Below are 22551 nucleotides of genomic sequence, written 5' to 3'. Positions count from 1 at the left end.
TCCAAATTTGTCTTATTTTGAAATCAAATTACAAGTCACTCGTCAATCTTAAGGAAATCTATTTCGTTCATTTATCCTTCCATGTGAGATGAGAACCCAAGACAGCAATCCTGTTCCCGAGTCTACACAACAATTTCTATCAAGTCTACAACCATTTAATTACGCAGGGCAGAGCTACGAACGCATTACGCATGCAACACTAACAAATTAATATGAATGTACAAAGACAAGTTATACAACAACAAAACTAAGATTATCCTTTTGAACATACAAAACAGGAGAATCTGTATAGCTTTGAAAGTAAATATTCGCGACCGATTTGTGGAAAAAGAAGGTAAGCTTGTTGCTTCCTCATCTTTGATTTTGTAAGCATTCACATCATGATGTTGCCAGCTTCTTTTCACTAGTCTTGCTTCGGAACGGCGACAACAAGGAGAAATGGCGAGAAGCTGCAACCATTTGAAAGAAATCCTTAGTCTCAATTAGAATTATGTAATCATTGACAAGATGAAAAAAGAAAGAATGAAGCAAATCATGTTGACAGTAAACACTTACACTTCAGTGTAGCACTGGAATTAGGAGTTTCATCTTGTGAGATCAGATTCTTTAATGTAAAGACTGATAATGAGCACCAAAAATTGACTGTCAACTTATGTAATATTAAGGACATAACTGATTAAAGTGTGTCTACATGCATAATGAATGTGATCGTTCAGGGCATAATGCAAGTTACCTTCACTAGAAGAAACAGTGTTTATCCCATTATCATCTACCTCAGAACCATTCGTGCTGACATTATCTGATTCAACATTGCGTTCGCCTGATGAAGAGCCATGGTTCTTTCTCCCAAACTTTAATAGCCGTCTAAACCCTTTTGATGATTCCTTTACCTGAGGCCTTTCAATTGCTTCTGGAATCTTTTCCAGTTTCAAGTTACTAGAATCAGAAACGAGAGCTTTCATGGTCACTGTGCCTGTAGCCCCCGTCTCTAAACTTGTTGGGGGTGCTTTTCCATACTCAGAATTATGAGTACATGGATCTTCCAGAGAAGAAACCCGCACATAAGGGACTTGATATGGTTTCTCAACGGTACTATTGCTTGAAAAAATTTCTGGTTCCTTCTCCATATTACTCCTAGCGGCCTATCATCAAAGTGGTTAAATGAAAATCTTTGATCATCAAGAAAAATTTGCACAAACACCAGTCGGAAATTGATCCAAAATTAATGATGTGACGAAAAATATATCTTATTGTTCATAGGAATATTATTTTTGCAGAGGCAGAAAAAGGGTGCCTAACCACCTAGAATAACACAACAATAATAACCAAAAACAATTTAACTGCAATTAAAATTTATGATGCTTTGACAAGGGGAACATAAACAATTCACTTAACGTTTTGAACTTCACATGTAGTAATAGTAAGGGCTCATATAAGCTGCATGTTTGTTAGTTAGGAGCACTGAACCAAGAATTGATATAACACATACGAGTAAAACCTAAGAATCTTCCTCTTGGGTCACAGTTATTGAAAACGCAGTATTGAAGAGTCCAGGACTGGAAACAGTGAATTTTCCTTGCTTGAAAGATTCTCATATGCAAATCACACTCATCATGGTCCATCGCGGTCAGTATAGATCAAAAATGTAAAACCACAGGTGAGGTCTTTTAGTTATCATACCTCATGAGATTGAACTTGCTGCTTTAATAAGTCATTAGTGGGTTCTCTATCGATTGTAGCAATTGTAGGTGGATAAACTGGTGCCCGAATAGCAGCGTATTCTGACACCACCTCTGTTTTCTCCCTAATATTATGTCCCTTTGCGTCCCGCAAACTTTCTTCTGATGCATGTACAATAGGAATGGAAGATTTCTCAAGCATCACAACAGTTTTCTCAATTACTGTGTTGTCATCCCCATCATTATGATGTGAAATTTTATCATCATTCCTCTTCAGTTGGGCACCTTCAGAGGTAGACTTCAAAGAATTATCCTTCTGTGTCGTTCCCCTTGTTGTTGATGTGCTCTGGGCAACATCAGGTCCCTTGGATGTCCTGATTTTCAATTCTGGGAGAGTAGCAGCCTTGCTTTTGTCATAGTTCACGATTGCAGATATTTTCTTGCTCTCAGGCCCATCAGATACTTTTGGCTTTGATACGGTTACCGTGCTCCGTGGCTTCACTGAAGAAACATGATGGCTGTTAGTCACCTTGGGCTCTGATAATCTTCTAATCCGTGCCATGGATGGCTTAGCATCACTTGTAACACCAACATTGTCATTCTTTTCAGGCAACGAAGATGCTGACCGGCTTAACCTGTTTCCAGCCGAGTGGATTCCGGAATTCAGTTTGCTGGATTTTGAGGTTTTGTGAGAATCAGCAGAGCCCATAGACGGCGTTTTGATGGGGACCCTTTGCAAAGGAGATGATGACCCTGGATCTGAATCACTAAACTTTGATCCTTTGTGAGTGCTTGGAGATAGCTTTGTCAGCCCTTGTTTCCTAGTTTGCTGTGAGGGCAATGGTGACTGAGCAGGGATGCCACCACCTCTAGCAGCAATCCTCTTTTGCCTCTGTATCTTTAAAGCTTCCAGTCGTTTCATCTCTTCTTCTTCCTGAAAACCAAAAGCTCAAGAATATGAAAATTGAATGAACAAACTAGATGAACTAGCTAGCATATGGCACGTGAAGCCAGCTTTTGGACATATAACCTATTGTAGCACAGACACCAGACACAAGAAATAAGTTACAACACAGAACAAATATGATCACACGAAAAACTGAAAGCAATAAGTAATTACATTTTTTTTGGAATATGTGGAATATTTGTTTTTTACTAATGATTTAAAATCAAACAGTTGCAATTTTGTGAACTTGAGTCTCTCTCTGGAATTTAAAAAGGTCATAAACTAATATTTAGGAATAAAATTATTCCCATGAAGAAAAAACAACAGGTCTACAAATATGTTTGGGTGTATAAATTAATAATGTGGACGGACCTCGTAAAAGTTCCGGTGCTTCAGAGTTCTATGACACATTTTTCTTGATTTGAAGAGCAAAACAAGGTTGATAGATATGTTGATTTGAAGAGCAAGTCCAAGGCACACAGAAAGGGTCAAGGGATGATACTAACAAAGTCTTTCTATCAAAAAAGCTAATTTTGACCAACGGAGAACAGTTTAGATTCCACAAGGAGGGAGGATATTGCAATTTAGTAAACACTAGGAGAGGTATTTGTAAGTTAACTCTATAAAAAAATAATAATAATAATAAAACGCATAGGAAAATGATAAATAACCTTCTCTTTCTTCATTTTCTGAAGATCGGCTTTAAAGCTTCTTAGTTTCTCAGCACGTGCCCGCGCTTCATCCAAAGGACTCAACTTTGAGGTCTTTCCTTTCCTTATTGGCCCCCCTATCTTCTTATCTGAAGTATCTGAAACAAGTTTTGATTTCCTGTCCTTGTCAGCCTTCTTAGACCCTTGCTTGTTGTCACTCACCACTTCCTTCTGTTTCTTATCCAGAGAAGCACCCTCTTTTGCATGAACCTGCATTTCATAATCTAAAGCAGGGTCATAGCCTATTGAACCCTTTTCAGCACCACGCTCAGGCATTAAAGTCAATTCATCTGGCTCATAATTAACTTGGGCCATGTTTTCCGCCTTCTGAACTGCTGATGGGAACTCAGACCCCATGTCAATAGCATTTCTGTCATTGTTTTCAACATGATCTAGTGAAATTGACCTGAATGGAACAATGTAGGAATCATCATCCACATTGTTTGATGACCTCCTATCCATACTGTAAGTTGCACGATCAAATCCATTTACAGCAAGTGGATCAGACGGAGAAGTTGTAAAACCTGACTGGCTATCACGTCTATGAATCATAAAATCATCATTGGCGTTCCTCCTATAGCCACCCCTTCTGCCATCTATTTCTGTAGACCGTAAATCCATTTGACCATCTATGCTCCTACTGTGACCCAACTGGTCCTCTCTTGCAGAGATCAGCAATGCATCATTTGATGACTTTTGCAAACGGGTAACATTTCCACTATATTTATTGATATCTGTTGTACTTCCTTCTTGAATTTCACCCCTCTGTAGACCACCGGAAATTAAAGGATCGTCCCCTAGGGTATTTTGTCGCCTTTTCAGTTGACCCTTCTTTTCCATAGAAAACATGCCTTGGTCAAGATCACGTCTGTCTTCATCAGGATCTCGAAGTAAGAAATTTTGAAATGCCTGCCAGTTCCCTTCATCCCCCTCCTTCATAGAAACCATTTCTTCCTTCTCAGATGAATTAAATCTGTCTATAGATTGTTTATGATTTCCTTTTCTTTTTGAGGATTTACGAGAGGAAATAACCTTCATATCTGGAATGCCACCCTGAAAACTTCCGCCCTCCTCATCAGTTTGAGAGTCACTAGTTGATTGAGATTCACTATCTGAAGAGTTCTTCCCCTTTGAGGTGATGTAATTAATATTCCGAATGACAACCGTGCCTGATTGCTTTTTACCTGAGCGGCTACCCTTCTTTCGTGATTCTCGACTTTTCAAAGATTCATTCTCCAACTCCGCATCATCTGAGGATCTTGTTCTCAAACCATCCGTCTCCAATGTTTCTGATTCAAGATTGCCATTAGCACTATCCATGGAGTGCCTTTTCTGTTTCATTCTTTGACCTTGATTGAGTCTAGGATCCTCTACTGTTGGATAAGGTGGCTGAAAAAATGGGCTATTTCCGGGGTAATTCTGATAGTAAGGCATTCCTTGCATGGGATATGGTGGATAGACCGGTAATGCACCTGGAGAAGAATGAACAGGCCAAGGAGGGAACATTTGATGGGGAAACTGGCCGGGAAAATATTCTTGGTGGCTTAATGGTTGTTGATGATCCACAGGAAGCTTTTCTTCTGAAAGATAAGCAGACAAAATCTTTCCAGTTAAACATAAAAGTAGTGAACAGAGACAGAAGACAATATGCAAACAAAACTACAATATAATTGTGGAATGGATTAAAATAAAGCTATGCAATATGATGAATGGGGCCCTCCACAAAATGAGAAATAGCACTTTTCATCCTTCTTCTTTACAACTGCAATCTATTTAAGACTCAGAGAACAATGAAGCAAGGTTTCCATGACGAAATTTCTTCAGAAGATAATTAAAAAAAGGTTAATTCCTACCTGAAGTTGATTTTCCATTATTTTCCCAAGCCACCTCATTTTGTTTGTTCGTCACACTTGAAAGCATTATGCCCGATGCATTCATGGCAGAGAATTCTGATCTGGTAGCCACTGTTTCAGCTGCTTCAATTTCAAGCCATTGGCCAGTTTCATGCTTTCTTTTCCATAGTTCCTTATATCTTCTACAAGCATCCCTGTCAGATTGATAAAGTAAACATTATCAGGAAAGATTCCAATCAAAATATCCTGCCACATGTTAATGTTAAAGTGGCCAGTAGAAGAAATTTCTACTTACATTAAGCGTGAAGCCCCAAAGCATTCAGCAAATGATATCAATGGTGGCAAGTGATCAATGTCAAAACCTGCTGCTACAGCACGTGCAAAAGCCATACCCTGCTCTTTTTGCAGCATAGTTTTGCGTGTCTCCAGAACTTTTAAAAGCTGAACTCTAACATAATATGAGATAAACGGGTTAGCACTCACAAAAAATATGTGTTAGTGGGATGGAATCTTATCAGCAAATATGTGTTGGTGAGTACACTGTACATGCATGGAGATGCACACGCATATGTGTGAATGTATATGATGTTGATCGTTAACTCTTTTGTTTTATTTTTTTATCTTATTGTTATTGAAATATGAATATGATACCCATGTTTCTTTTTTTCTGGCATTCATGGTTTACAATTTTTTTTTATAGCAAATGATAACGACTCTTCAATTTTATACAAAGGAGACCAAGGGCAGAAAAGGAGGTTCAAACTCTGGCCTTGGGTATAAGGGTCAATGAAATAGTGCTATAACCCCAAACCCAACCCACCCCCCCTCATTTACTTGAAATTAAAATAAAGGCTTCTAGTGACCACCGCACATTATTCATGATCACACCTGCTGATCCCTTGATCAAGTTTATTTGTCATGATAACTTTAATATCCATGAAAGGAAGGGGACATAGGAGTCGAAGAAATGGTACATACTTTGAATTCTCCCCTTGTGCAGTGGATCCATTTGCTTCAGGTTGACTGGCATCGGGCTGCCAGTTTATGAAAAGAAACCAAATCAGAGACATTAAGCAACAATAACAAATAAAATAAAAACCATGATGCGGGTATAGATTTCAAACCTGGTAAAGGACAATTGCTTTCTCTTCATTACCATCTAGCATAGGCCTGTTTCCTGTCCAAAATAACTTGGGGTTTAAAATCCAATAGAAGAACCATTTACTAGAGATATAAAAATACAAAGAATTAGTGTCTTTTGAATCAGAAACTAAAACAAACATTGCACCAGACTACATAGCTTAATTGATCGAGTCCATGCACCCCATTGCATGAAACAAAAATGAAGTTGAAAAGGGGGAAAAAGATAGAACCCTAGTGAGACTTTCACCAGACTTCATGTTCTGAAGCGAACAAGCATAGGAAAATTTCCCTATTAATTCCTCCTCACACCCCCAACAGCCTCCCTTTTTCCCCCATATAAAAGGTAGGAGAAGGTAGGGGATGTTGCCACCTGATAGAGGCATAAGCTGGGGCCACCAGAGCTAGCTGCATCAAGTGTGTTGAGAGAGGAGGGGAAACAACTCAAATATCAGCGGTACAGTGCAAAATTGAAAGAAAACAGGAGGCAAAACATCTCTTACTTTACTAATACAAAAATCATTATGCGACATATTGTATAGTCGTCTTTTCAACATTACCTTCAATGCTGTCTACAGGTTTTCCATGATTTTCCTCTACCTGTCACAAAGAAACTGAGACTGACTTTTCTATGACAATATGACACGCAGATCATTGAACACCAAGAGATTTTACTTACAGGATTAAGTGCCATATCATTATTTCCTTGAATCGCAATTGCCTCTTCAATCTGTAAAATCTCAGACTCTAAAGTGTAAACCCGTTCCAAGACCTCTGGAGTGCTCACAAAGCGAACAAACCTAACAGTCACCTAACATATTAGTCCAGTGTGATGATTTTCCGGGAGAAAGTTATCACTGTAGCACAAGATTGTCATGTCAAAGCACTCGCAACAGTCGCAGCTTAGAATGATGAAATGGTGAGCCTATAAGGCCTAGTACGCACTTTTCTTATGCTTGAAGATAAATTTAAAAAATTTAAATAAATAAAAAAAGATCAGCTGTGTTTAAACTTTAAAATGGGAAGTGATTCCAAATTAGCAATCACGCATGCCTTGTATGCAATGGTCACGTTTACTCTACAATTTCTAGTAGGTGTAAGAGGATCAGACATCTGCACTTTTCAAACATGTTGCAAATACTCCAAATAAGAGAGGGGTATTGAATTCCATTACAGACCTTTCCACTGTACTCTTTGTGAACCATGTTGCATCACTGCCAGACTCCGGCTCAAGAATGATTGAATAGCCACCCTTGGCCATCTGTTCTTGCGCAGTCTTCAAGTGGGAAAGAAACGGATTCAACAAACCAGAAGCTATTTTCTCCGTCTTTCCATTTGCAGATATAACCAGATCATACCTAACAAGATGGAGGGAAAGAGGGGGAAAAGATCAAACTGAATAACACTGTGCTGTGATTGCAACTTCTGCAATTATATTTTCACATGATAAACTCAAAACATAACAACCAAGAAAAGAACAAATAGTCCATTTTCATCAAAATCTTTCTTTTTACTGTTTCGAATAAAAATGTGGCTTGTGAATCAATAAATCTGTAACCTTCCACGAAATGTACTTCAAGCTGAATTCGAACTATTGAAGACTATGCTTGACAACCTTAAAAACGATAGGTGCATAACTAAACAAAAAGAAAGCATCCCATATAAGATGGAGTAACAAATAATCAAACGCTCTTACACATGCACTGACACAGTGAGACAAAACTTCCTACCAAGATACTCACGGACACACATATAAATATCCAATAAAACACCAAAAGATTCAATCCCAAAACACCAACTCTCTCAGATCACGAAAGAAACAATAATACATTTCCACTTAGTTCATACTCATAACCCAATTCTTTAAAACTGTAAAAAGTCAAATCCAATCTTTATTGTCAAACAATAAGCACTGAAAAGCATTTGATTAAATGAAGAGGATTACCTGGTCCGAGTGGGAGTGAGTTGGAACAGAGCTGAGTCAAGCCGAGTTGAAGATTTCATTTTTGCAGGGAAATCGTTTGGGGAGGCTCAAGAGCAGGCTTTTAGAATCGATATAGGAAAAGTGGGATCAGAAACTCATTGGGAAAGAGTGTGAAAATGTGAAGCAAATTTATGAAAATATGGGCTCAGAGCAAAAGATAAGAAAATTTCAGCGTAAACGCAGAAGAGAAAAGGCTTGTCTGAGCTCAGAAAAGTGAGCTTTCAGACAGAGACTGAAACAAGAGAGAGAAAGAAAGAAGGGATCCAAAGAGTATGCTGTCTTTGGATACCAACCCAAAGCAGAGACTGAAAATTTCTGCGCTTAGAAAAATAAAATAGTAAAGTTGAGTAAGTTAAGCATGGTGCAAATATTAGAGAAGGTAGGGGTAAATTAGGAAAAACATAAAAAGTTGTCGAGAGGTGCTGAGACGAAAGGAACAAAATATCATATTATATATAAGGATACAGTTGGTGACTGGGACCCAGATTTCTGGTTTAAAATTACCGAAGTGCCCGTGTCCCTTTCAATGGGACCGTTGAGGCCTCCCGAGTCCCCCTCCCCCGCCCCACTAAGCTGTCTTTTGGCAAGTGGTTGGCGTTTAATTTCCACCAAAAGGGGTGTTAAATGCTTAAATTAAATTTTGAGAAATCTATCTTAGAATATACTTTGACCACATTACACTTCAAAAATACTTCAAAGGTGTCACAAAAATTAGCCATAATATACTTTAATTGTGTAGTAATAGATGCTAATAGAGTTCAAACTCGGAATTAATTCAAAAACCATAATGCAGACACACTATCCTGACCAATACGCTTTACCTAAACCTGCTAATTATTTCTTAACATTATAAATAATTAATCTATGTGAAAAAGGAGGTAACCCCACCACATCAACATTCTGTCTCTTTCTTCAAGTGAGAGATGATGAGATTTGAGAAGCTGAATTGTAGAATAAGCCAATACAGCATTGACACGTTAGTAATCTTATTAAAATCCCATGTCTACTGCTCTGTATGATCATGGAACTAGTTAATCATGACTCATGAGGAAGATATCTTCGGCATGGATGGGGAAAAAGTCTACCAAGTCAATGATTGGATAAAGGATAGACAAGAAGCCACTATTAGTATTAGATTAATGTTTCAACTAGAACAATTATTTTATTTTGTGCCCCTAATTTTATTTAAATGTTGAGTTTGTATGCATGGAATCCTAGATTAAAATTAACTTTGATGGTTATGCTCTCTGGAATGGTCTTTCTTCTTCTATTCTACAATCGGAAGCTTTAGTCTTGCAACATGCATTAACTTGGGCTTCAGAATCTCATCTTAGAAATTTGGAAATTGAAGGCGGTTCCAAAATTTTAATTCAAATCATCACAAAGAAGATTTCGGTTCCTTGATCCATACGAACAATTGTTCAAGATATCTGGAATTTATTCCTACATTTTGAACATATAGAACTTCGACATATTTTGAGTAATTCTCATCTATGTATTTGGTTTAAATTCCTCCCTCTGACGTTAAATAGTTTGTAAAATTTGATTTGTATGGTGATAACACCCGTCTAACTTGTTTTTTTTACTTTTTCATTCAACTCCCTCTTGTAATAGGACCAAAAGAAATATGCCAATCTAATCAACAACAACAGTATAATTAGCGGTGAGTATATAAATTAAATTAATTGTAAAGATGCAATGTATTATGTAGGTGATGTGTGTGCTCTCCAACCCAAGACATAATAAATTAAGCATGTAGGTCTGACCTTTATATTAATTCCAATATATTAAAATTCACTTTTTTCTAGATTCTCTGTCTTACCCTTCACCCAATTGGTATACACAAAAAAGAAAATTAAAAAAATGGTTGGTAAGAAATCCAACCTCAAATTCGTACGTAACATCACATGATGAAGACAATGTTTTTGAATGCGTCCAAGCCAACACATGTTCTTGGGGACTGCATTATTGTTCTGTTTTGCTTCATGCCAATATCATTCTCACCAACAAAAAAAAAAACAAATTGCCTTTCAGCCTCTTAATCTCATTACTTAATGGCCTATCTTTTGTTTGTTTTTTTCAGTAGAAGTGCTAGTCTAAACTACAAAGGAATTAATATTTCTCACATACACTACTAAGGTGTGTCATGGGAATTCGAACTAAAGATCATTGGTTTGCAAGTCAATCAGCGGTAGTCCTACGTTTTGGAGGCCCTAGGTGAACATCTTAAATGAGCCCTTCTACTCTATATGTATATTTATATGATTTTTTTTTCGGTAAGCTAAAAAAATATTATATGAACTCAAATTCACTGTTGTAACATAAAATGAACAATCAATATGTAATTTACACAACAAATTTATAAAATGCATCAAAATATCACTTAAATATCACTCCTCTTGCATTTTTCGGTTCAAAAGTATCAATTAACTTTACATAATCAAGTTTTTCTACCATGTATTTTTTAATTTCCTAATTGATTCAACTAGGTTAATTGATTTAAGCTAAGTTTAAAAAAGAATTAGGTCTTTATTGAGTATCCTTATTTTAGTTTTGAATTGAGTCATTGGCCAAGTTTTTCTTTTCTTTTCATTTTTTCCTTTTTTAAATGAATGGGCCTTTATTGAGTTTTTTTATAAAAAAAATTATTTTGAATTAAATGATTAGGTAAGTTTTTTATTTATTATTATTTATATTTACAATAATTGATTTGGGTCTAACATAATATTTATATAATATAATTTTTCTAAATAATATAGGTATGTATATATAGGGTATTATATAAATTGGGGCCCTCTTAATTTGGGGCCCTAAGCGGCTGTCTTGTCTACTTATGTCCAAAATCTCCTCTAAGTCAATGCTCTTTTTTACTTGGCTAAACTTCGTTAGCAATGGCTTATCTTTCATGTTTAAGGTGTGGATGTCTTTTTCTATATTTGTTCAAACAAGTTAATGATTGTTTACTACGAAATTCATGTAACTTGTTGGGTCATATATTTTTGACTTTGACTGCAGTCCTCTCAGCAAAGACAAAGAAGTCTTGGCTTATCTAATCTCCTGCAACAAAATTAAGACAGAATCTACAGGCCCATACCACCTATCCCCAAAAGAATGAAGGTGGATGTGGCGCAGAGCCGCTTGTTATTGACAAGAAAACAAGAAGAAGAAAAATACAAAGTGTCATATCAAATAATTCCAATAGAATAAAATAACTGCAATTTTTAATCTTTTGCGTCACCATAATATTGTGCACATTTTGTTGGCTAATGAAGATAACATTAATTTAGGTGTGAAATATCGAAGAATATAGGAGGAGAGAATGTATTTTTAAAATAAAAATAAACATTGACAGAGTGATGATAAAATATAAATTACAAAATGATGGAGGGAAATTTGGGTAACACTTATTTATCCAAAAATTTAATTACACTTTACACAAATTATAACTTCCCTTCCATGTTTCTTCAATACCAAAGCGAATATTGGCGATCAAACCTTTTCTTGCCCTCCCTTCCCACACCAGAAACACTCCTAAACCCAACTTTCTTACCATGAGCTCTTGGAGGACTAATGTTAACCAGCTTTGAGAACATCCCACTTATAAAATTACCATCTGGTGCCTTCTCAAAATACTCTAAATCATCATAATCATCTGCATCCTCTTCGTCTTTGGATTCGAGCAACGAGCCTTTTTCTTGGATTGGAGGGCAACCCCAAAGCTGTCCTTCAATATTTTCACTTGTACTTGCTAGGAAATTGCAAGTCTTGTTATCGTAATCATTACGTATTCCACCCGGTGAATGGCTCTCCATGGCTTCTAACTTTGTGGGTGATGGTTCTTGGTAACCCTTGCTAAGCTCATTCATGTCATTCCATACAGAACTTGTGGTAGAAAATGAGGCAAACGATGCTCTTGATGCTTCGGAAGATGATGAAGAGGAAGGAGTTAAGGATGAAGGAGAAGGCGTTGCGCTTCCAAACCCTTGGATTTCATTTGTTATTCTGAGAGCTTTCAAACGTGCTTCTCTGAGTGGTTGTCCTCCTCCTAGAAGGTTTTGGATTTGGTCTGATTTCTTTTGCATGCAAACACCCCAATTGAATCTTTCATAATAAAAATAAAATAAAATCAAAGCTTAATAAAAAATAAAATCTTTAGCATATGGAATGGATAGAGAAATAAATAGACTATAATTCTATAAATTACCCTGTCTTATCTATGTATTTAAAGGTTCCCAGCTCTTGGACGACATCGATATCGCATTGAAATTCGTCAGCAAACTCTTCAGGACCATGTGTTAGTAAGAACTCCAGAAGTACCAATGCTTTGTAGGATTGCCTCCATTCTTTCCAATCTATGTTATATAACCTATATTAATTTTGTGAATGTATTAACCTTTCATAGAGCAATCTGCAATTGAAAACAAAAAGAGAAAAGAAAATATTACCTTCGGTGAAGGATATCAACAACTCTCCAATAGTCATCCATCTCAAAGGAGGCAGCAGCTATTTGAGTCATTGTTTTAGCATCCGGGCTACATGGATCTCCATTTGTTGCTTCCTCAGCCAACCTTTATGACAAAAGCAGAGACGTCAGAGTTGAATATCATCAAATCTCTCTCTCTCTCTCTCTCTCTCTCTCTCTCTCTCTACATATATACATGCATGCATGCATAAGAAGGTATGAAGAGAAAAGGCTTACAGTTCAACTTGAGTAACATCAGTAAAAGTCAGCCTAGCAGTTTTGTATTTCTCTAGTAGAAAATTTGATGCCTTGTTTTTGATATGGTCCAGGAACAAGGTTCCCATAACTGATTGTAATCACGAACGCTAGTTTGGAACTCTAAACTAATTTGTAAATTCTAATGGTATGCACAAAAAAGCTGGAACAACAATCCAATCAACCAGACTTGAAGCAGAGGTTTCCTCAAAAGCAGATTTTAAGTGATTATTCAGAAATCACTAATCTAAAATGCCCCACATTGGGGATAAGGCCTCAACCTCACTTCTCTAAACCAAAAATTAAAGCTTCCCGAATTAGAAGAATACCCAGAAGAATACCCATAAACTTTTTTGAGATGGAGATTAGTGCAGGACCAACTATTTTATGGGAAGCCATGGTTATAGCTCAAATAGTGGAGGAGAGGTGCCCATTAAATATGGGGGAAAAGTACCATTGACTAATATTAGAAAGTTGACCAAATGTTGTCCATGATTTTATTTTATTTTTGTCTTTTTGGGTTTTACAATGTTATCCATAAATATGCATTTTTACTATGGACAGAAATGAATTCTGTAATCTTGACTTAATTTTTAGGGAAATCAGTATTGGCACACCTGAACTTTTTCAGTTTTGTGCAATTACCACATGAACTAAAAACCTTTACAGTCAACTATCCAAACTTCACCCTGTTTTGTAATTGAGCACATCTATCTCCTTTCCGCCAAATAATAACATGTGACGAGAATTGAAAATGGCTTACTCTTCTTTTTTAGGGGGAAGGTGGGGAAAAGCATCTCATAAACACATTTCTCGGTAGGTATGTATGTTGATGGAGTAAATGGTTTTATGACGAGACGTACTCAGAATTTCAAAACGAAGTGGGTTAGATTTACTTTATGGGTAGATTGGAATAAACCCTTACACTTTTATACTAACTATAAGAAAAAAGAAATGATAATAAATTCACCTGGGCCGTAGCCTAGGGTTAGTCATCACTTAGGTCTGTCCTTATGTATGCCCTGGAAAAAGGGCACTCATGAAGGTTGGGTGCCAAACTACAACCCTCTGTAAATTTTGGGTGGTTAGATGTTACCAAAAAAACTATTTAAGGTGGTAATTGCATAAAATTGAAAAACTTCAGGTGTCATTTATGAAATTTTCCCTGAATTACCATGTATTTTTTTTTAAAAAAAATTTAAGAGAGACAGAGAGAGAGATGTGAGGCTAGGGTTGAGATTTTTGATGAGGATGATATTTTTCTCTCCGCACAAGAATAGGGCACCTCTCAATTAATTAATACGTAATTTATTGTTGTACAAAAGTGTGTGCAATGTCCTGAAATGGAAGACATTCATAGGAACTTTTTCTAAGTCCTCACGCATGGCTTGCCACGTGATCTATTGCTTCCCGTTTCCCAACAACCTTTACTCATGCATGCAAATTTTCGGATAATTAAGAAAAAGCTGTACTTCTAACCACTTGAGTTCTTGTCAGTTAATCTAGATTAACTTTTAAGTTGAACAATTTTATATCCTAAATCTAAGAAGTTAATTATATCGTGCACTTTAACCAAACGTGATAAGCTTTAGAGGCTGAGATTTAATCCAAATCTCTCCGAACTTGCCAAACGAAGTGCATATGTACAACCGAGTTTTCATATTTTCGATTGCCATATAGTAAAAGTATGTAAGTTTAATTGAAAATAATATTTGATTTTCTTAAGTATTTCAAAATATGAGAAAAATATGCAATTCAAAAATTGTTTAATACATGTGTACGTAGTGTAGTACTTCTTCCATATAACAAATAAAAAGGAGTTACTTACATTACTAATTATATTTTTCAAAAATTGCTCAACAAAACAATTTGTCTTTTCCGGCAAATTCCATAGGAAAGAACAAAATTCGCCAAGACAGATTTACGTAGACTTGAGGTTAACATTACCTGCATTTGTATTTTGGTTTGGTATGTGAACACAAAAATAAAAACAACGCCGTTGCCGGGGATCGAACCCGGGTCACCCGCGTGACAGGCGGGAATACTTACCACTATACTACAACGACCTTGTTGCTTAATTTTCAAGCTAAAAATTATTTATTATAATTTAACGTAGAGGCAGGGGCGGATCCACATAGGGACAAGAGGGTCAATTGACTCTTGCAAGCCTGGAATCCACCATGGGAGGCGAATATGTTGACCCCTGCAAATTGCCCCTAAACTGCTTGATGAAATGCTGCAGATGGTGCAGCACACCAGTACAGTAGGCAGATTACCTTATTTCCATTTTCAACATTTAAGTAAATGTCTTTGTTCTTTTACTTTCATTTATTTTTATATTACTCCATTTACTTAAGTTTACAATGTAAATAAGGAAGTATCCCCAATTTGGATTCAAATAAAAATACTAGAAAGTCAAATTCCATCAAATGAACATATGAAAAATTAGTTTTAGTACAAAATATGATTTAGGCTAAAAATGATGGCTCGTTAAGTCAATATATACTTCATACTAAAATCCCATAAAATCAAAATTTCTTATTTGATGTGTAAGGAACAAAAGCCGCCAAAAATTATCTTGAGAAAATGATTATTCTGAAAAACCATTTTTCATACTTAGCCAATATTTCTACTTAAAATAATTTTTCATGTATAATATGAATGCATGAAGGGACTTAATGTCAATTTAGGTAAAAAGCCTTAGATGTTCAATCCACAAAGAGTTTTACAAGAATAACCTAACTCTTACGTATTGAAGAAACATTTGCTTGATATGCTCCCCCTAAGACAATAGTTCATAAGGGTTCAAAGTTTGAGAACTAGAACCCAAAAGAAATGCAGATAAAGCCCCTAATCAAAACTACGACGGACCTAAAAAATGATATAAATGCCCTAAAATGAGCAGGATTGCGCTAAGATATGCAGGTTCTTATGTCGAATAAGATGAGATGCTTTGGGAGGCAAAGAGGATTGCAATAATTTTTTGGTTTATTATTACATTCTTAGAGATATTTATGATGTATTGTAATTTGTATCTTTTTTTTGAAGTTGATACAGTTCTCTTTGATAATGAACATGAGTATTTTGTATGGTTTTATCTATTAACTATGAATTAAAATATTATCATTTCATTTCAACATGTCTATTTTGTATAGAATTTTTTAAAACCTTTTACGCGTTGACCCTCGAAATGAAAATTCCTAGATCTGCCACTACGTAGAGGGTAATCTTGAGTGAAAAGCAAAAACGCAAAATTCATCAGGAAAGGTTAATCATGTAGAAAATTTGTCGGGAAAGACAACAAATTTTCAACGGAGAACAAGATTCTGGAAAGGTTTATCCCTAAGAAATTTGTAAAGACCCTTCCCAACAAAAATTTATCGGGAAATAACAAAATTCGCTGGCATCTGAGAATGATCTTTGTCGACAACATATTCGCTGGCATAAACCAACTTGGTGGTTTCGCGCCATGTCTTGGATGGCGTTTTGCTGCGCAAGACTTTTTTTGTTGTTGTAATGTTAATACACATTCAAAACTTTTTCCATAAACCTTCTGGAAAGTCCTCTTGTTGAATCCCTTTCTTTTTGCAAACATGGGCTTTGCCAAGTTGAATAGAGTATATGTGCTTTCCACTTTGCACCCAAGTTAGAATCCCCTTTCCCATAATTTAGATTAGATTAAAATAGAATATCGCTTGTATAAATTTAAAAAAAAACTTTTTCTGTAAATAAAAGGAATTAGTTATATCACTTTTTATTGTTCAATTTTTTAAAATCAAATTAAACTTTTGACTAGATACAAATTACCTATTTATATTAACTTTTTGAAAATCAAATAATGCCATGACAACGGAGCATCCGTATCTCTCTACACTTGCCAAAAGAACTATATACAATATGCATTGTACATAACAAAATTACAAATATAGTGCCTTCTCGAAGGCAGGAGTACAAACGGCTTGCCATATATCTTATCCCCCCAAGGCAGATGCGTCAACAAAATACGTGTACAATATACATATGACAAAATTATGTATCTTTTTTATTGAAAAATACTCGCAATTCATATGTATTTCGAAATGTAATAAAAATACGCATAATTGTCAATACATCTCCTGTATAACATAAATGAAAAAAAATTCTTTTATTTTACTTTTCATATTTTTAAAAAATTCTTAGTACATTTGTAATACATCTTATGTATAAACTACTGCTTCATCCAAGATCTACACTAAACCTTAACGCCGTTAAGGTTAGAGTTCACATGGGTTTTGGAAATAAAAATAGAATTTAAAAGTTTGATGACATGTTGTGTGTTAAGTGGGTTAAATTGTTTGATTGACTTAGATTTACCGAAATGCGGATAAATACACGGAGCCTAAATGCAGAGGCTCAGGATCTCAAAATATCTATATATTAACTTTATTTTCATGCAATGAGTTATAAGGTAAACAATGTTTTTTAAATATTTTTGTTAGCTATTTCCTCAAAATACACGATGATTTTGATATAAAATTAACAATATATGGTACCATATCATTCGTATGTTGAAAATAATTTTATATTATACGGTCAAGTTTTATATTTATAGTTTTCATAGTTTTCTCCAACTTTTTTTAGTTTAAACTTACGTGTCCAGGTTGATAACTAGAACTAACCATTGGTACACAAACAACAAATAACCTTAATTTTGCGACAAGGAAAATTCACTACCTTTACTCAAAAGAAAAATAGATATAAAGAAAATAACAAGAAGGCTACTCCAATCCAACTAGTATATTACACCACAAACATGTATATATCCTTCATCTCATCTCACAATTCTCAGATGCCGAAATCCAAATCGATGTCTTCACTATCTGAGCTTCCCTCTTCAAAATCACTGCCCACATCAATGACGTCTTGGGCAGGCTGGTTACTAAAGGCCCCTTGATGCGCATTTCCTCTCCGACGCCGCCGCATGTACATGTACTGGATCACAGGAGGTGAATTTTGTTGCGGTACCTGCCCATCATTGTTGATCCTGACTCCTTGTTCTTGATGAGGCCTTTGGGGTCTGATTACAGAAGAACTAGAAGGACCAGCCTGGTTTGGGTTATTCAAAGCCAACTGATCTCTCTGCGGTGCTTGGTTTTGGACAGGCAAGAGGGGTTTTCTGTTCAAACCCAGCAAAGGGTTGCTAGGGTTTGATGTGCTGGCAGATGTGGAGGGTATTTGGGTGAGGTTTACTGGAGAAGGAGGAGGAGGAAGAAGGGGTTGGGATGGAGAAGATGAGGTGTTTGGATGAGGGTTTTGTCCGGCCATCTGAGAAGTCATGCCCTCGTCTTCTAAGTGTGAAGCTAAACAGTGAAGATATAGGACTCCATTGCCCCCTTGGACTACACTGTTACACATGGAACATAAGCTTTCTGGGTTTCCCACTGGATCATGACCCTCCTTCGACAGAAAAATATGGTGGTACCAGGAGGTCGTGATGTAGCCGTACATGGGTAATGGGAGAAACAGGCTTGAAGAAGGCTGCAAAAGTGAAAGGAAAAACAAGAGCAGGGATGCAAGTAAGTACCTCATTTTTCAACTTAGGGAGTTGGTGAGGCTAGGTAGCTGAGGGTGGGGGGGGGGTTGAGAGATTGTATGAGGTGAAAATTGAGAGAGATTGTATGAGATGAAATTCCACAAGATAGTCAAGTAGGCTCTATTTATAATATGGTAGTAGGTAACTCATATTTATTGTCGCAATGTCCCTTGAAAAAATTTATGGCAATTTATTCAAGTCTGAATTTTATCGAGCATGGGTCACGTGACCTTGGGCGTTATGAGGAATAAGCTTTGACTCCACATACTACGTCATTTTACTGACGTGGCCAGCAGTTAGGACTGATTTTCAGACATTGGATCGGAATCAAGGGATTCCAATTCCCATCCAAAAAAATTTTAAATGAAAATTCTATTCCAATTTCGTTCCAAAATATTTTGGAATTTCAATATCCAGTCCAATTAGAAAAACTCGGAATTTTCAGAACTTATATATATTTTGAATTTTTTTAGATAATTTCAAAAACTAGTTCAAAATTTTAAACATGTTCAACCATTTGAATTATTAGAATTGGCTCAAAATTTTGAACTCATATCAAACACACTTGAAAAACTATTATATTCTACTACATGGATGTTGTTATCCCTTATGTAATAACTTGTCTATATCTATTTGGTTATTAAATTATATTTAGTTCAACATGAAATTAGTACTTGTATGCACTACAAAAAAAAAGTGGCAACAATTACCATTATTTGGTGACATTTGGTGATTGTTATGGGGGTGACTAAAGGCTTTAGTCACAAAAAAAAAAAAAAAAAAAAGCAAAAAATGTGACTAAAAGCCTTTTTAGTCACAAAAAAAGTCAAAAAAGGTGACTAAAAGCTTTTGTCATGGCCACAAATGTCACCAAATAATGGTGATTATTGCCACTTTTTTTTATTAGTGATGTAGTCTAAGCTTGAAATCCCAATATATTTCGGAATTCAGAATTTTTCAGAATTTCGAGATACATTCCAATTCCAATCTAACTTTTTCGGAACTTTTGGATGTTGGAATTGATTTGGATTTGCCAAAATTAGAAATTTTCAGACCGAAATCTAATTTTCCAATCCAACTTACACCCCAAAGTCTGACTATTCAAACCAAAGCAGCTGTTAGTATTTTGTATACATCTTAACCATATAATAGTGGAGTTAAACACTAGCTAAAATGTAGTTTAGGGTTTAAATTAGGGAAGTCAATGACTGACTCATTGGTCCGAATTTTGACGATGAACCGAGTTAGAAAATGGGAAGCAATGTAAAATTATATGAAACTATGAAAACTACTAGTGTAAGCTAGTTGCTTCTTTTCTTAGATTGCGCAAAGCGGTATAATTGTTGTTTATATGAACTAGTAAAATTAATAACAAATATTTCCTTTTTTAAAACTATCTAAACGGGAGAAAAATAAAAAAAAATTAATTGGGTGGTGGCCTTGCTTTACCATGCATGGTGCCTGATTTATATGGTTATAGTTATCAAAATAAAAACTAGGGTTAGGATGTTAGGAAGTTTTTGGAATACAAGAGTTGTTTCAAGTAATCTTCTCTTGAAAGAAAAACTCAATGGTGGTTAGGGAAAAAATAATGGGATGAATAGGAACAGGGGTGGAAATATATAAGCACTCATACAAGACTATTTTATTTTGGTTGGTAAGGCCAAACTATTTTATTTAAGGTGGTTTAATTTTCACCCATAAAAGAAATGAATTTGGATTATCTCTTTAATTTTTTTAGTGTTTCTTGTTAAAATTAACTGCCCATGTCTATGGTTTCTATTTAATTCTCTCTGTGATATAAGTCTTAACCCTTAAATCCTAAAATCTAAATTCGAAAACAATATCTCTATTCAGACGCAAGGATAGTATTAACAACGCAAATATAAATACAATATCTTATTTCCAAAAAAGAAAGGAAATAGTGAAACATTGGCGCATTCACTTATGAATGTGTATGTATGCTAGCATCCAATGTATCGGTACATTGTTTTATCAACGGCCGGATTTTAACTTTTTTTTAATTCAATGGCTAAAAAGTGCAATACATTGGTGCATTTGATGTGACACGAAAGGACAGTTGTAAAAATCTAATGGCAAAATAATTGGAAGTACACAGCAAGAGAACTTCATGAATGAAAAAACTTTCATCTTCTATTATTATTATTTTAAATCAAAGCCGGACGCATACAACCTGTTGCAGCCAAGAATTAGTCCTACGCCTAGGCTGGAAATTCAGAAAAACGGCTACAATTAATAATTATTCATGCTCCTAGAGCTTCAAGGTCAAATCCAGATTATCTGAACTTGCTTCACCAATGTTTCCACGATGGTCCAATTCATAATTCACCGGCGGAAGAGGGCGCTCCAGCTGACTGAGAAGCGGCATGGTGCAATCACTGGAAAGATCGTCCTCCTCACTCGCCATGCGCGCCGCCGTTTGATTAGCAGACTGCATCACCATGTAATGCGACCCAACAACTCCCTGGTTAACGTTAACGTTAACGTTTCTTGGCAGTGCATAAGGAGAAAGTTGTTGTTGTGGATATGGATATTGATGATGAGGCGGCGGGGGTGCAAAACCAATTTGGTTATTATGAACATCATGGAAAGGGTTTCGTTGATGAAAAGGGTTTTGCAATGGAAATGCAGGATTGCCTCGGATCGGAGGGTTAGTGTTGGTTTGCTGAGTGAGCTGCCTTAATCTTGAGGCTGTGAGGCCATCATCCACTATGTGAGACTCTATGTGGTTTATGAGGGCTTGGGTGCTCATAAACACACGGTCACATATTCTACATGCAATTTCTGTTGAACCGCTCGGCATCGATGCCGGGGCACAGTTCGAACCATGCACATTTCCACCATGCCTCATGTTCCAGTTGCAGCCAGACATGGTTATTGAGTTTGAGAAACCCAGGTTGAAGAAGGAGAAGAAAATGCTGGAGAGGGTTCTAGGGGTTTTTGGAGCCTCAAGGCAAACTAGGAATGATGGGGTGCACAAATAGCCTTGGAGCATAAAGGAATTTATAGGTGGTTTTCATTCCCATTTCTAAAAAGTGTGTTACTTTGTAGTTGCATGCAACTCATTCATGATTGCCAAATTGGATTTTGTTGTCTATTCAGAAAGTTAATGCATTTTTCAGGAAAAAACTTTGACTCATATGGTGCTCATGAATTTGTTACCAAAACAAAACCCTAGTGTTGTGCTCAAAAAGGAAGGTTAATGAATGAGAGGCAAGGAAGATATAGAAAAGATGCTAGTGTTTTTATTGAGAAATCTATGGGCTAGGCCAGAAGAGTGCATTAATTTCTAGATATTGCATTAAAGAAATTACAAAGACAATAGAAAATTAATTAATCCTTAATTTGATTATAATTTTTCTGTCATCTTTTATTTTTCCTGCCATCTCATTATAATATTTATTTTCTTTCACTTTTGGTAATTTATTCAAAATTTTCAATGACCTTCCTTTTCCTCTGCTGCTAAATTTTCAACTATATCCTTTTCAGGAAGGAAAACAATGTGTGCATTGCCTGCATTCTCATATAGGATATCCTTCCATATATGAAAAGAAAGACTTGATTTGTCATAATATATATATGTAACCATATCCATGGATAGTTATTAGCACACACCTGGATAATTATTAGCACACACCTAAAGCAATGTAATTAAACTTGAATTAATTCTGCGAGTTGTGTTTATCTCGTGTGGGCAAAGGAGTTGTCATAACACACTATGGCACTGTAATTATGCAAAATGCATACGGCTAATCTAGTAGATAATTAATTGCTTCGGCCAAGAAAGGTTACCTCTTTAATTAAAAATGTACCCACTTCATTATTTGAGCACCTATGTAAGGAAATTATAGGAATTACAACTAAACTCTGGCGGTGACAAATGTACTGATTGGTCATACCATAGACTTTGCAATATTGTACACGCCCCT

General features: G+C 35.9%; 3 protein-coding genes and 1 non-coding gene across 5 annotated transcripts; all 4 read right to left on the bottom strand.

The window, feature by feature from the left end:
- LOC18792630 lies at window positions 52-8630 on the bottom strand. Of its 2 annotated transcripts, none has more exons than XM_020565577.1 (13): window positions 8274-8630; window positions 7507-7686; window positions 7008-7128; window positions 6889-6928; window positions 6313-6365; window positions 6167-6222; window positions 5484-5636; window positions 5189-5382; window positions 3297-4915; window positions 1681-2613; window positions 734-1142; window positions 556-618; window positions 52-449 (listed from the first exon to the last, which is right to left on the bottom strand). In XM_020565577.1, exons 1-13 carry the CDS (start codon window positions 8330-8332, stop codon window positions 379-381), a joined length of 3951 nt encoding a protein of 1316 aa, XP_020421166.1. In that variant the 5' UTR covers window positions 8333-8630; the 3' UTR covers window positions 52-378. The 2 variants fall into 2 exon arrangements, with proteins under 2 accessions (XP_020421166.1, XP_020421170.1); XM_020565581.1 differs by having other exon boundaries at window positions 7507-7589.
- LOC18790833 (epsin-3) lies at window positions 11777-13118 on the bottom strand. Its single transcript, XM_020554919.1, has 4 exons — window positions 13012-13118; window positions 12758-12880; window positions 12517-12678; window positions 11777-12413 (listed from the first exon to the last, which is right to left on the bottom strand). Exons 1-4 carry the CDS (start codon window positions 13116-13118, stop codon window positions 11777-11779), a joined length of 1029 nt encoding a protein of 342 aa, XP_020410508.1.
- On the bottom strand, window positions 15024-15095 carry TRNAD-GUC. Its single transcript has one exon. It is a non-coding gene; the product is annotated as a tRNA-Asp (tRNA).
- On the bottom strand, window positions 20837-21482 carry LOC18789562. Its single transcript, XM_007224362.2, has one exon. The coding sequence runs from the start codon at window positions 21471-21473 to the stop codon at window positions 20874-20876; it is 600 nt and encodes a 199-aa protein (XP_007224424.2). The 5' UTR covers window positions 21474-21482; the 3' UTR covers window positions 20837-20873.

The sequence above is a fragment of the Prunus persica genome, chromosome G1 (assembly GCF_000346465.2).
Source record: "Prunus persica cultivar Lovell chromosome G1, Prunus_persica_NCBIv2, whole genome shotgun sequence".
Lineage (NCBI taxonomy): Eukaryota > Viridiplantae > Streptophyta > Magnoliopsida > Rosales > Rosaceae > Prunus > Prunus persica.
Note: the sequence above shows the minus strand (reverse complement) of the source record. Positions and strands in the feature narration are given on the sequence as shown.

Coding starts and splice junctions, on each gene's coding strand:
- LOC18792630 (XM_020565577.1), bottom strand. CDS start 8,332: ATGAAATCTTCAACTCGGCTTGACTCAGCTCTGTTCCAACTCACTCCC. Junction 6,929..7,007: donor ATGATATGGCACTTAATCCT/GTAAGTAAAATC, acceptor TCTTTGTGACAG/GTAGAGGAAAATCATGGAAA. Junction 450..555: donor TTCCAGTGCTACACTGAAGT/GTAAGTGTTTAC, acceptor AAATGGTTGCAG/CTTCTCGCCATTTCTCCTTG.
- LOC18790833 (XM_020554919.1), bottom strand. CDS start 13,118: ATGGGAACCTTGTTCCTGGACCATATCAAAAACAAGGCATCAAATTTT. Junction 12,679..12,757: donor GTTGATATCCTTCACCGAAG/GTAATATTTTCT, acceptor AAATTAATATAG/GTTATATAACATAGATTGGA. Junction 12,414..12,516: donor AAATACATAGATAAGACAGG/GTAATTTATAGA, acceptor TTATTATGAAAG/ATTCAATTGGGGTGTTTGCA.
- LOC18789562 (XM_007224362.2), bottom strand. CDS start 21,473: ATGAGGCATGGTGGAAATGTGCATGGTTCGAACTGTGCCCCGGCATCG.